We start from the raw sequence: 13,578 nt of genomic DNA, 5'->3' as shown, positions 1-13,578 counted from the left end.
TGGGTTAAGCTAGATTCAACTGTACGCTAGAATGTTTAGAAGTGTATTTAAATGACAACAATCAGGGCAATGTGGCTCATGCATTCATTTTATTTTATTTTAGAAATGCAGCCTCGCACCGTCACCCAGGCTGCAGTGCAGTGGCGCGATCATAGCTCAGTGTGGCCTCAAACTCCTGGGCTCCAGCAATCCTCTTGCCTCAGCCTCCCGAGTAACTAGGACTACAGGTATGTGCCACCACTCCCAGTTTATTCCTTCATTTTTAAGCAATTCCGCCCATTGCCTTTGTTGCATACTTTTAAGGCTAACAGTAAAGCCTGTCTTTAGAGAGGGGAGAATGAGGTTGTGGGTTGCTGTTTGCCTCGTTCTTGGCAATTGCCAGCAATTCACACTAGGCCAGGTAGGGTTGAGCAACTGAAGCAGGTTAGCGAGTTATATACCTCTGTGTACTCCTTGTAGCTCCGACTGATCTCTGCCAGACTCTCCCGGGCAGCTTTGCTGGCAGGGGATGTCGCAAAGGCTTGCTTCATTTTGCTGGCGCCATCCTGGAGGCGTCGCTGTATACAGTAGGCTTCGTAGAGTTCATCCACCTGCCAGAATCAAACCAGGAAACAGAAATAAATGTCAGGCTTGAAAGAAATTACAGAGATCATTGTTGTGTGCTTAAGGTACTTTATATTTCTGACCTCTGCAGAGAGAATTCTGTAGAAATATTATCCTTTTAGATACAGGCCAGTCATTTTTATCTTAGCCGCTGTGATACATTCTGTCTCAAAACAGATTTTGCACTAATCCTGTTTTCAAATTATGCAGAAGGGAAACGGCTCTCTTGCACTGTTCGAGGCTATCGTTGGAATTGTTTAAAAAGACTCCTAGGTGACTTCGTGGGTCCATGGGTGGACTGTGTGAGTTAAGAAGTAAGGAAGGTGAGAGCCTTCTGCGTATAGAACCAACACTGAAAGGGTTTACACAGTTTCATACCAAAGCGACAACTGTGTAGTATCCTAGGCTAATATCACTTTAAGACGTAGTGTCACAGTATTGGGATATGTAATCCTGATATTTACATATCCGGATTTAGCATTTCATAAAATAACTTGGGGACATTTACTGAAAATAACTTTTGTAAAGTGTTGGTTCAACTGTAAGAAGAAAAAATTATCACTAAAATTAGAGTAAAACATAATTGTCAAAATGCATCAAACTGAACACTTAAGAACTGTGAACTCTTTTGCTTATAAATTATATGACAATGCAAAAAACTATGTTGAAAGCAATATAAATGAACTTTCGTTACATATCTACACTTATGCTTCTAAATAATCATAATATACCGTTTTCAAATGACTATTGATTTTATACCCTATAAGCCTGTTACTCAGCTAATTCTTCTAAGTCAGTGATTCTCACTCAACCCAGTGCACTTCTGACCCCCAGGGGTCTACTGGCATCCAGTGGGTAGAGGTGGGGGATGGTGTTAAACAGCCTATAATGCAGAGGACAGCTTTCTGCAACAGAGAATCATCCCCAAATACCAATAGTGCTGGGCTTGAAAAAAAAATCCGTCTTTTTTTTTTTTTTCTTGAGATGGGGTCTGGTTATGTTGCTCAGGCTGGTCTCCAACTCCTGGGCTCAGGTTCTCCTCCTGCCTTAGCCTCCCAAGTAGCTGAGACTACAGGTGCACATTACTGTGCTTAACTGAAAACATCCTGTCCTAAAGTTATTCCTAATGATAATTGTCTCTGTCTGTCTTGTACTATCTTTAACTGACTGCAGTTAACTAAAGAATTTTCAGGCAGATAACAAACAACAATACCATCAGGCATTGTGAAAAGCAGATAAAAGCTATTGCTTTGGGGAGGCGTACTTACCTAGCACTGTTTCAACTTTCATTTCAGTATGAACTTTGTTCTTTCAAAAAGGAAACTTAATTACAGATCCAGAAGAAGGTGGAGATGGGCATACTAGATTTCAGAGTTTAAGAGTCCCCTCTTGTTCTGAAGGCAAACTTGGCTGCTCACTAAAAAGCATTACTATAACCTGGTAGAGGAGTACACTTTTCCATAGCTGCTTTCTCTACACAGATGTCAATGACTCTTAGCTCAGAATGAAAACATTAAGAGACTCAAAATTATTCTCTTGATTAAAGGATTCTTTGTTGCTATTTACCTCAACAATGCCAAGAAGAATGCCCAAACTGAAAAGAATCATGTTTAATCTTCAGGGTCAATGGATTTATCTCTGATTAGGAGGGAGATATAAGACTCAAGGCGTGTCATTTCTGCTGATGACATCCTGTGGTTGATGACTGGCATAGAGTGTGGTTTCCATGCTTTAAAGCTAAGCCTTGTCTGGTGAGCTTGTTAAAATGCTGATGCCCAGGCCCCACTCTGAGGTGTTGATTCAGTAGGTTAGGGCTGGGCCAGGAATCTGAAATTTTAAATAACCAATGCAAATTGTTCTGATATGGGAGATCCCCACAAAACTTTTGGAAACCCAAGTGCTAATATCTCTTCCAGTGCAGGTCAGGCTATGTGCTAATATCTCTTCCAATGCAGGTCAGGCTGTTTCACCCATGTGGTCTTCTGGGAAAATGTCCCTACAACCCTTTCCCCTACCAGTAGGTACACCAACGTTTCTGAGCTTGTAATCCTTTCAATAAGGACACGGTGCTCACGGGACCATCGGTATAGCCCTAATGACTTCATCGATTACTTTGTGTAGCGAGAAAACGTATTCTTTGTTTTTGCTTAAATATGAACCCATCCTAGCCAAATGGAATTAAACTTTAGCACTAAGCATACCTGTGTAGTTACCTTAGCAGAAACTCATCTGTAGGCAACACCATTTGCTTACCTATCAGTCAGCAGTGGCTCATTAAATAAAATGATGAATGGAATCCCTCGATTACATATAATTTGTTAGGCATCTGGGTATAAGGTACTGCAAAGAGAGTATCACCGACCTTTAAAACCCAGTAGGATTGTTGTATCTAACAACCATGGATACAAGATTGACGCATATACCATTACCTAATACTGATTATTTTCTTGCTGTTGTTTTGAATTAAACAATATGTCAAAACTTGCCTGTCATATAAATACCTTCTCATGGATGTCATTGTTTTATGTATTGAGTTTAGCAGAAATAGGAGCCATTTCAGATTTGCCTAGGTAGAAAATACCTTTCAAAGCAAGAATGCAAAGCAGTAGCATACACACGTGTATCCATCCATACAAATCATCCTAGGAATTTAAACGGGAAAGCATTCCTAGGATCTAGATCAGATCTGTGCACCTCCCCAGCTCCTGTTCACAGAGGGGGAAGCCAAGGTTCACAAAGATGACACAGCCAGTGAGTGTGTGGCAGAGCTGGGAATAGAACCTAGGGCTTCTGACTCTTAGGGAGATCTGCTAAAACCCCCAGGCTCCCCACTTGGAAGAGAGGCTGATGGCTATAGACAAACAGGAATTGATAATGGTGTGACTTAGCTGCCTCGAAAGGTAAATATTTTCCAGCTGGCACTAATAACGTCTGATAGTTTCCAGAACAAGGGGGTGATGCCAGCCTTACTGGACCACCAGTGAGCTACAGGGTTCAGGGCTGATGCCAGGGACACTGACAAACCAGTGCACATCTATGGGAGAGGGGATAAAATGGCACCTGGAAACCATGCCATGCGACCAAGAGTGGAAAGAACTGAGGGCCTGAGAGAGATTTAGGGAGCACATAGCTGGTGGCGTTTTGGTAGTTATAAGCCCTCCATGAAGATGGGGCACCAAGGGTTATGTGGAGCCCAAGTGGAAAGTTAGGAGGGCATGGAGTTTTTTGTGGGCTAGTTTGATGGACAGTTTCTCTCCAGCCACACGACACTGAGGCTATATGTCCCTATGTCCTCCACTGGGCACTGTGCCTGTTACTTAGCACTTAATACATGTTTGTGGAACTGAGGTAGAGCCAAAACTGTGCTGGGCCATCAGGTCTTCCATTCTTATTGTTCCTCCATCTTTAGTGCCCACTTGAGGACTTAACTGCCAGCCAGCTAGGAGTCAACTGGATAAGAAATTCTCCATGCTCTAGATACTGTGGTCAGGCCAAGGGTGTACTGGTTAGCAGCACAGCTGAAGAGCAGGCTACGAGAACAGGAACTTCGATTACCTTACTAATGTGAAACTCCAGGCGTCTCATGTATCTTTCAATCGTTTTAATTTGCTGGAATTAAAAGAAAGAAGTTTGAAAAAGTACAGTCACTTACAGTTCAACTGATATAGGCTCTTTATTATATCATACTCAAAAGTACCGGGAAATCAATATATTTCCGTTTTCCTCCCGTCTTTGATGCTATTTTAGAGAGTCTCTGATACCAGTTTGGAAAGTTTTTTTTAAATATCCAATACGTGTTCCGAGATGTGAACGGTCGTTAGTTATTGGAACCCCTGTGTTTAACATCGATAGAGGCCAATCCAATGGAAGTCACTAGATTCGGACAGAACAGTATCATATTGGAGCATATTTAAATTGTTCCGTAATTATGTATTTCATCTTCTAAGATTGGATTTTTTTCCCATTCACATTTTAGCGCCTCTGAAATTGGGGTGCATTTTACAGTTGCTACTGGCAGACAGCTGCCTGTACAGGCTCGAAGACAGTCAGAGTTGTTGATCTCTTTGAGTTGTAATTATTATTTTACGCATTGAATTGCCCTTTAAAATGTCTTCAGAAAGAATATACTGTGCTTCAGCATTGAAAGAAAATTATTGTGCACGTAGAAAGGCATGGAGCAGCATCATATATAAATTTTTTCAAAAAGATAAAATATCTGCATCTAAATAGACCTAACAGTTTTCTTGATAACTCTAAAATACAGATTTTAGATGAAAAGAAAGGACTGTCAGAATTTAACTGGAATCCCTCTTTTCTCTTCATGGCCATGAAATCATAGTGCGTTTTCTAATCAACAGTGACTCAGATTTGATGAAGTAATTCGCATTCAGAGACAACACAGGCGAAGGCCTCCAAACGCTTGGGAAGTTCTTAAACTTACCGAAACACGACTACCTGGCGGCATGTTACTGACGTGACCTTAAACGCTTTACTGAATCTGTAGCTCACAGTGCCTATTCATTATCCTCATTAGACAAAAGTAAGCTTTTTCCAGGATTAAAAAACTACCAGTTCTCTAGGATTTTACTGTCCCTAAGAGGGCCTCCCACTGACTTCTCAAGGATGCAGAGTTTTATTTTTTGAGACAGGGTTTTGTTTTGTCATCCAGGCTGGAGTGCAGTGGGCGCAGTCACAGCTCACTGCAGCCTCAACCTCCTGGCTTCAGGCGACTCTCCTACCTCAGACTCCTGGGTAGCTGAGACCACAGGCACACACCACCAGGCCTGGATAACGTTCTGTATTTCCTTTTTTGGCGGAGATGGGATTTTGCCACATTGCCCAGGCAGGTCTCGAACTCCTAGGCTCAGGCGATCCACCCACCTCGGCCTCCCAAGCCGCTGCGCCCACCAAGGGTACCGAGTTTTATTCTTATTAGCACCCCAACACAGAATGGTAACTTACCTTGTCCAGGTCATACAGCACACCCTACAATTAAAAAAAAAAAAAAAAGGAACATCTGGATTTAAAGGTCATCCTCCAAAAGGTTACCCATCTTAATAGAATGATTTAGCCCACACTTTCATATTATCTGTGGAAATAATAGCCCTACAAAATTCTGCTGGTTATTTTACATTTGCTTTTAAAGAAAAAAAGTTGGGCTATTTTAAATACCAATAAGAGTACATTTAAGAGGCAGCATTTATTTACACTCTGTTACTAGCATTACGCAGTCCTCTCTGCCCCTTGCAAGCTTTAAAGTTTTCACTGGCTTTGAGCGCTCCCGTCCTACATGTTGAGGGGCATGTAAATTCATGGTGACTAAAAAAAAATTTTAAATAAATAGTTTGACTATAAAACACAGCAGTGGCATATGTGTTAAAAAATACTTCCCTCACTGTTTAGTCAAATAAAATTGATATTTAAGAAGAGTTCTTGAGGCCATGATATGCTTTTCACAAATTGTTTTTTTTTGAGACAGAGTTTCGCTCTTGTTTCCCAGGCTGGAGTGCAATGGCGCGATCTCGGCTCACCGCAACCTCCGCCTCCTGGGTTCAAGCAATTCTCCTGCCTCAGCCTCCCGAGTAGCTGGGACTACAGGCACACACCACCATGCCCAGCTAATTTTTTGTATTTTTAGTAGAGATGGGGTTTCACCATGTTGACCAGGATGGTCTCGAGCTCTTGACCTCGTGATCCACCCGCCTCCCAAAGTGCTGGGATTACAGGCGTGAGCCACCACGCCCGGCCCACAAATCGTTTTTTAAAGTCAGCTGATTCCCTGTGTGCTCACACTATCATAGTATCATCAGTGCACTATTCTCGTATCCTCCATATGAAAGATTTTTATGAAACACAAGGTCTTGGCAGAAGCCCCTTCATTCATTCACCACTGTTTTCCAGGAGGGACATTGGCAGCCACTGAGGATGGTCAAGGGCATTCAGCAGCTCTGAAAGCCCTAACGCAAGGGATTCCACATAGATGCAGGCAGTTCACACCCTAACATCAGTGTAACATAAACACTTTTCACACTGAGAAAGCCTTGAAGGTCTAAGCCTTTGAAAAGGACAAAGTATATATCTGAGCACATTTTCTACAAAAAAACCACATAGCAGCTGTGAATGGCTAGCTGCACCTCTCAGGTATATGTAGAGTTTTCTTGGGCTTTTCGATTTCTCGAAACAGTAAGGTATAATACATAGAATTGAACAAAATCATTTAAAATAGTGTAGACATTAGAACCACCTCTTCAATCACACGAGTTATCACAAATTCATTAAAATGGAGGCAACGTGCAACATAACATGTACTCGATCTGGTCTAAGAACTCACTTCTCATGGTGGTTACCTGAGCCTCTTTTCCCTCCCTGATTTTACTGATTATATTTTTGAAAAGTTGGAGACAAAGGAAAAGTTCTAGATTCCAAATTCTTTATATTTTATATTTTTTAAAAACAGAGACAGGTCTCACTTTGTTGCCCAGGCTGGTCTTGAACTCCTGGGCTCAAGCATTCCCCCAGCCTGGGCTGGCATGAGCTACTGTGCCTGGAACCAACTTCTGTATGTACGAACAACATGCTAGGGAAACTTCAACTTTTCATTTCCCTTGTATTAAATTATTTGGGGGTGGTAGAGGACAACAATTTTCTTTTCCTGATCATAAAGTTTCTTGAAAATAGACATTTAAAAAATGGTCTCATAAACATGCTTGGAAAATATTGAAAAGTATTAAGAAGAATGCATTAAAGAAAAAAAATAGCCTTCTTTTTCCTCCTAAGACATAGTGGGGGATGAGATAGTACTCTGCCCCTTGGATTTGCTTTCTTAAACATCCCCCCCCAGCCCCATCCAGTAAAAGAAGCTATTTGGCCAAAAAGAATGGTGTTAACGTCCTAATGACTGGATGGTACCTACCAGGCGAGAGTTTCTTTTCATATCTTTTAACTGAGCTGTCAACTTGTCCAGCTCTGTCTGGTGAACCTCCAGATACTCACTGCAAAGATAAGACAAGATGTAATCTCTGTGCCTGTTAAGTGGGACCTGGTGCTGTCGCTGACCTTTCCTTCTCAAAGGGGATTAAGAATTGAACCTTGCGCTGTAGTTGGGGAGGAGTGTTTGTATTTTCCCAATATTTCAACATTTTGAAAGCTCTAGCACTGGCACCGGATACTATCCAGCTGGATAAAAAAGGAGAAAAAGGCTGAAAGTGCAGAAAAGAAAACCAGTGGGGAGGCAAGGGGCAAGATGTCTGTAGAGTGAGCGCCGGGGCTGGCCTCGCGGAATTCTGTCCAGCCCAACGGAACACAGGTGAATGTCCCACTGCACACCAGGAAAATCTTATTCTGCGCTCACAATCTCTGTAAGATGTGAGGGAGGTTTCAGGACCCTCGTCAGCAGTCTCCAGAATGGATGTGTATGTCTGCCCATCATCGCTTAGGTGAAACTCAGTACTGCACAGGGTCCAACGTCTCCCTCAATGTTATGAATGTGATGTGGCAATACCAACCTAGTTCCCGTCTTTGGGACTCATTTCAGGCTTCCCTAATGCTGGTGCAAGAATATTTCCTACAGAAATAGACGTTTTTAAAATGATCTGATAAGACCAGCTTTTCCCTGACCCCTTGGGTCTTTCCTTAGAGTATATTGTCAGGTTCAAGTTCTTACTCAAGTCCACTTTTCAAGGCCCTGTAGACTTCTTCCACCCTTTTAGGCTGAGGCTCTTTCGGGGGATTGTTGTTTTTGTGGCCTAAATTGTGCATTTTCTTCAGTTTGGCCTGAGGCTTCTTGAGAGCGGAGGAATTTTCAATGAAGGAGTTACACCTATGGAAAGAAAAAAAGAACAGAAGAAATTATGAGGACTGGGCATCCAAAAGTATTTGGCCAAAGAAAAATGTCTTTTATTATTTATTTATTTGTCTTAAAGTCTTTCTCTGTCATCCAAGCTGGAGTGTGGTGGTGTGATCAGAGCTCACTGCGGCCTTGAACTCCTGGGCTCTTGAGCTCAAGCGATCCTCAGCCTCCCAAGCAGCATGCACCTCCACACCTAGCTAAATAGTTTGTTGTTGTTGTTGTTGTTTTTAAAAAGGGGGGTCTCGCTTTGGTGCACAGGGCGAAATGCAGTGGTGTGATCATAGCTCACTGCAGCCTTGACCTCCTGGGCTCAAGTGATCCTCCTGCCTCAGTCTCCCACAGGCATGCCCTACCACACCTGGCTAATTTTTTTTTTTTTTCTTTGTAGATATAGGGTCTGGCTTCAAGCAGTCCTCCTGCTGTGACCTCTCAAAGTACTAGAATAATTCTTCTAAACTTTTTAGAGATGGGGTCTTGCTATGTTGTCCAAGCTGGTCTTGACCTTTTGGCTTCAAGCAGTCCTCCAGCCTAAGACTCTGAAAGTGCTGGGTTTACAGGCATGAGCCACTGCGCCTGACCAAGAAATGTCTTTGTAATGATGTTGTGTTCACATTAGTGTTCTTTGCAGAAGGTAATATTCCCAGATAGGAGCCGTCCTGCATTTAGTTTCTTAGTGTTAGATTTGTTAACTGCTGAAAGCTGAACGCTCTGTTGGGTAGAGGCTACCTAGAATCAAAGTCTGGCTTCAGGGAATTGGTATTCTGAGTGAAAATGTATTGCTTCTCTAAAACCTCATAGGAAGCTAAGGGCAAAGAGTTCCAGGTGGACATACGAACAGGCGGAAGGATATCATCCAACTGCAACATACATGCACTGTGCAATTTTAGGTAAGAGTGCCTATGGAATTCAAATAGGAGGTGAATAAATCCTTTTCGATAAGGGACTATAGCATGACAAACAGCTAATTCTATGTGACATTAAAATACATGTAGCTCTTTTTAAGCTTTATTTTTATGACCTAGATTACTGATTAGGTTTAACTTACAGAAATTCATCTCTAGTAGTGCCAGGAATACAGCTTGCAGTAAGATGGATATCTTAAAACCAGAATACTCATCTGGTTAGGAGATGCAGAGGCTGGGGCACTCACGGACGCGGCTGGGAACAGTGAGCAGGAAGGTCACGGCCTCTGAGGCTGCAGGTACCACTGCACCCCTCCCAGGTTAGTTATGAGTTCCACTCTCTGCCATCAGATGAGTTCCACTCTCTGCCATCAGCATATGCATGAGTGGGACAGTACAGGTCAAAGCACCCAGGGCCCCTCAGAGGGCAGAGACCTTTATGATAACGGAAACACTGAAGAGAAACCTGAGCACATGTTGCTTCTTCACTATCTGTTCTTTCTTCCTGGAGTTCCCCTCGGTCCTGTTTCAGATGAGAGGAGACTGAGGGAACTAGAAAGGCTAACTTTGGCACCTCCTGTCTGAATGACATCTGCCCCCCCAGTCAATCGGCAGAGGCGTAGTCATTATCCAGTGTGTGACTTCATGCAGAGGTCGTCTCCACAGTCCGAATGCAATGGGAAATGTGCTTCAAAAGGGGTAGAAGTAGGGGTTGAGAGGTCTGTGCACGTATCATTAGTTTCTCCTAAATCCTCCGCCATCATCCTTGCAGGAGGAATTCTAAATGAGAGAAAATAATCCGTAGCACTTAACTTTTGGTACATCCTTTCCATGCAAAAGAGATTAAAATTTGTGTGTGTGTGTGTGTGTGTGTGTGTGTGTGTGTTGTGATGAGGCCGAATGCTCGCAGACCCTCTTCACAGCATCAAAGTTGCCTTCCTTGGCAAGCTGCATCCAGGAACAGAACCGCACGGTACTTGCCTGGATCGCCTTTCCTGAAGGCCGCTGAAACCCGCGAAGGACTGGCTTCGAATGATCCCATTGGGCCCTCCAGGCGAAAAGGACTGGGATCCTACCAACATGGTTTCCGGGAGCCTGGTCGGTAGTCCTGGAAGACAGTGGACACATCACGGCTTACAGGCAGGTTCAGAGAGAAGATGCACTAAGCTCGTCGATGGTAAAGGCTGTAAAGTGGGCCAAGAAACCTTAGGTGCTTATGAGGCTCTTTTTCAGGGAGCGTCCTGAAGACCAAGGGTTCAACTCCCAGATGAATAAAAGTGACACCCATCTACCTAGAAGTAAATGAATATAAATCACACAAACTTTCCCATCACTTTAGGTTTTCTTCAAGAGTTTTTTAAAACAAAGTTCAACCACGCCCTCAAAAACGTGAAAACTCTTGCAACATTTACTGCCATTCAGCAACAATAAAAACACAGAAATAGGCCGAGTCAAGGGTTCAGGCAAGTCCTGCATGGAACTGAAAACACAATCAGGTCTTCAGGCAGGCCGACACCTCAGTCATAAGGCTAAAACACTAGGTTTCTTTAGAGATGAACTTACACTAATTCTCCCTTTCTATCCTTAAGAATATTCTGAAAGCTGATTGTGCCACTAGTGGGACAGTGCAAACTAGGAATGGTAAAGGGAGCACTCACAAAAGTGATCATCTTGGTTAGATAAGAACACGGTGGGGGTGGCGGGTAAGAGGAAGATACAGCAGAAAGCGCACAGCCTGAATTTCAGTCATTGGCTTGGCTTTTGTGAGGACTTCACCACAACAGTCCAAGAAGCACTGTCAAAACACAACTCCAGCTGGACAGAAGCCGAGGGCTAGTTCCCCCAGTGGTGACCCTGGAACTGTTAGGTAATTCTATTCCTATTAGATCAGGAGGAGTCAAAGCACATACCGCTGTCTCGGCAGGTGACTTCAGTCCAGAGAGGACGACAGGCTAGCAGGATAAAGCGAGGTAGTTCCTGCCCAGATTGAAGACTCCAGAGGGGGCAGACACCAAATTGGTATGCCTGCAGGGCATCAAACAATTGCCCTTTAAAAACTTAATGAAAAAGAAAAGCGGAAAAACGACAGCAGCAGAAGTCTCTGGTAGAACATCCAGATGTCATGGAAAGACCAATTTCACTACCTTCCTCAAAGCTACGCGAAGCAGTTCAGCAAGAAAGGCAGTTTGAGCGAGTTACTTCCCAGAGAGAGAAGGGCAAACAGCCCCTCCCTCACGCTGCTACAGGATTTTAAATCTCCCTCCAGAAGAGAGCAGCCCTGGGGTTTGTATGCATTCTTGCAAGGCACGGGTGCTGACTCACTTGGCCATAGGTCTGGCAATGGGCTTGCTCTTTATCTGGGTGAGATGCAAATCCCACGCTAGCTGGGGAGGAGAAGCTTTTGTTTTAGGGCATTCTCCAGAATTTATAAGTAATGAAGAAGTATGTATCAGCAGTAAAAGTAATATGTAGGGCACAAATGGTTAGACAAAATGCAGGTGCAGATAAGGTACTTTCTGGTTACTTCTCCCCACCCTCGAGGCTCAAAAAACTCCTAATCACTTTAAATCCTTAATGAGGTTCTCTCTGCTGGTTACTAGGAAATCTGTCTGCCTTTCTTTAAGGGGGCCTTTCTCAGGTTCATAAGGCGTGCCTGCGGTGTCCCTGAGTGCCGTGCAAGCTTCTAATGAACTACAGTGCTTTCTCGATCTTTATGTTCTCTCTCTGCTCAGTTTGACAACCAACAAGCACCCACCTTCAAGTCTCAGTTGGGCAAATTTTACTAGTATTGTATCTTGTCTTATAAATTATTGTTCAGTAGATCTATTGGATCACAGACACTCTTTGATAAAGGAAAAAACTTAGGGTATTTGAAATATTTAACTATCATTTCTCATACCTCCTAGAAATTATACTTTTGAAGCCAGTTTTCCCCCCTTAGCCATTGCATCACTGTAGTTTAAACTACTGACGCCTGCCTCCTATCCCCAGGCACTGTTTAATTAATATGGGTATCACCTGGGTATGGGCAGGTGTTTAAAGTCCCCAGGTGATTCTGATGTTCATCAGTTTGGGGCACCACTGACTTAGGAGAAGTTTTGATTGAACAATCAGTTGCACTACTGATAGGCAGAAAAAAAGACACCAACTTCATTGCAAATTTAAGACATCTGTTAAAATAATCTGCTACAATTAACTCCAACTCTTTCATTAAATGAATTAAACGCTACAGAGTAAATCATATGTACCGGATTGTAAAATAATTTTCCTTCTTCCTCATTTTCTGTAACAGGTAAACAGGGTTCTCACAATCAGAACAAAAGTCTGTTCAGGATCCTAAGATTGTCAAATACTTTGGGAGGGGGACTAATGCTCAGAAACTTTTCATTAAATTTATGGCCAGGCGAGGTGGCTCAGGCCTGTAATCCCAGCACTTTGGGAGGCCAAGGTGGGTGGGTCACCTGGGGTCAGCAGTTCAAGACCAGCCTAACCAACACAGTGAAACTGGTCTCTACTAAAAATACAAAAATTAGCCGGGTGTGGTCCTGGCGCCTGTAATCACAGCTACTGGGGAGGCTCAGGGAGGAGAATCATTTGAACCTGGGAGGTGGAGGTTGCAGTGAGCCGAGACCGGGCCACTGCACACCAGCCTGGGCGAAAGAGTGAGACTCTGTCTCAAAAAAAAAAAAAAAAAAAAAAAATTGAGAAACTTTTCATTAAACGTACATATGGAACTGATGGCCACTAGGAATGTGACTGGGTGAGCAGTTTTGTTCTGTTTTGACTTTGTAGTCTTAGAAATGATCATTATCTATCAGGAAAGAATTTGGCCCAGAGCTGGTTTAGGCTGGTATCTCTCTATCCCGCCATCAATTCCCCTAAAAGGTGACACATGGCCTAAGGAAAGTCATAAAACAAGCACGCACACACACAGGTTTGGCTCTGGAAGAAATGAGAGGAGGAGGTCAGGGCAGGGTAGAGTAGAGGTGTCAGGGAGGAAAGTATACCAAACACCCCATCCCCATCCCTCCAAGTCTGATGTGAGGGTGGTAGCTCTTCGCGACGATTCTTCCCACTTCCCCGGCTCTTATCCATTGCAGCTGATCCTACACCTCTTCGTCATCATCTGTCATTCTTGCGACCACCCCACTCCTACCTCTTAGCACCTTATATCTTTAGGTGGTTCCCTGGCCTCCTCAGAGTCCCAAAGACCTGGTCTCTCCC

The 13,578-nt window shown here is 43.4% G+C and overlaps 1 protein-coding gene and 1 long non-coding RNA gene across 12 annotated transcripts in view; one reads left to right on the top strand and one right to left on the bottom strand.

Annotated features, from left to right (window-relative positions):
* Positions 1-13,578, bottom strand: part of RIPOR2 (RHO family interacting cell polarization regulator 2) — a 235,789-nt gene that overhangs the window by 53,897 nt on the left and 168,314 nt on the right. For all 11 annotated transcript variants that reach the window (XM_054254767.2, XM_078368180.1, XM_054254768.2 and 8 more), the window contains exons 2-7: positions 10,336-10,462; positions 8,267-8,422; positions 7,517-7,595; positions 5,566-5,589; positions 4,159-4,212; positions 441-590 (exon numbers count right to left, since the gene is read on the bottom strand). In XM_054254767.2, coding sequence (XP_054110742.1) covers positions 441-590; positions 4,159-4,212; positions 5,566-5,589; positions 7,517-7,595; positions 8,267-8,422; positions 10,336-10,462 — 590 coding nt within the window. The remainder of the gene's footprint in view (positions 1-440; positions 591-4,158; positions 4,213-5,565; positions 5,590-7,516; positions 7,596-8,266; positions 8,423-10,335; positions 10,463-13,578) is intronic.
* LOC144582008 (uncharacterized) overlaps positions 1-13,578 on the top strand; it is a 93,019-nt gene that overhangs the window by 5,736 nt on the left and 73,705 nt on the right. Inside the window, exon 2 of the long non-coding RNA XR_013533627.1 lies at positions 104-227. This is a non-coding gene — a long non-coding RNA (uncharacterized LOC144582008). The remainder of the gene's footprint in view (positions 1-103; positions 228-13,578) is intronic.

Source organism: Callithrix jacchus, chromosome 4, assembly GCF_049354715.1.
Source record: "Callithrix jacchus isolate 240 chromosome 4, calJac240_pri, whole genome shotgun sequence".
NCBI lineage: Eukaryota > Metazoa > Chordata > Mammalia > Primates > Cebidae > Callithrix > Callithrix jacchus.
This window is presented reverse-complemented; position numbering and strand designations above follow the sequence as displayed.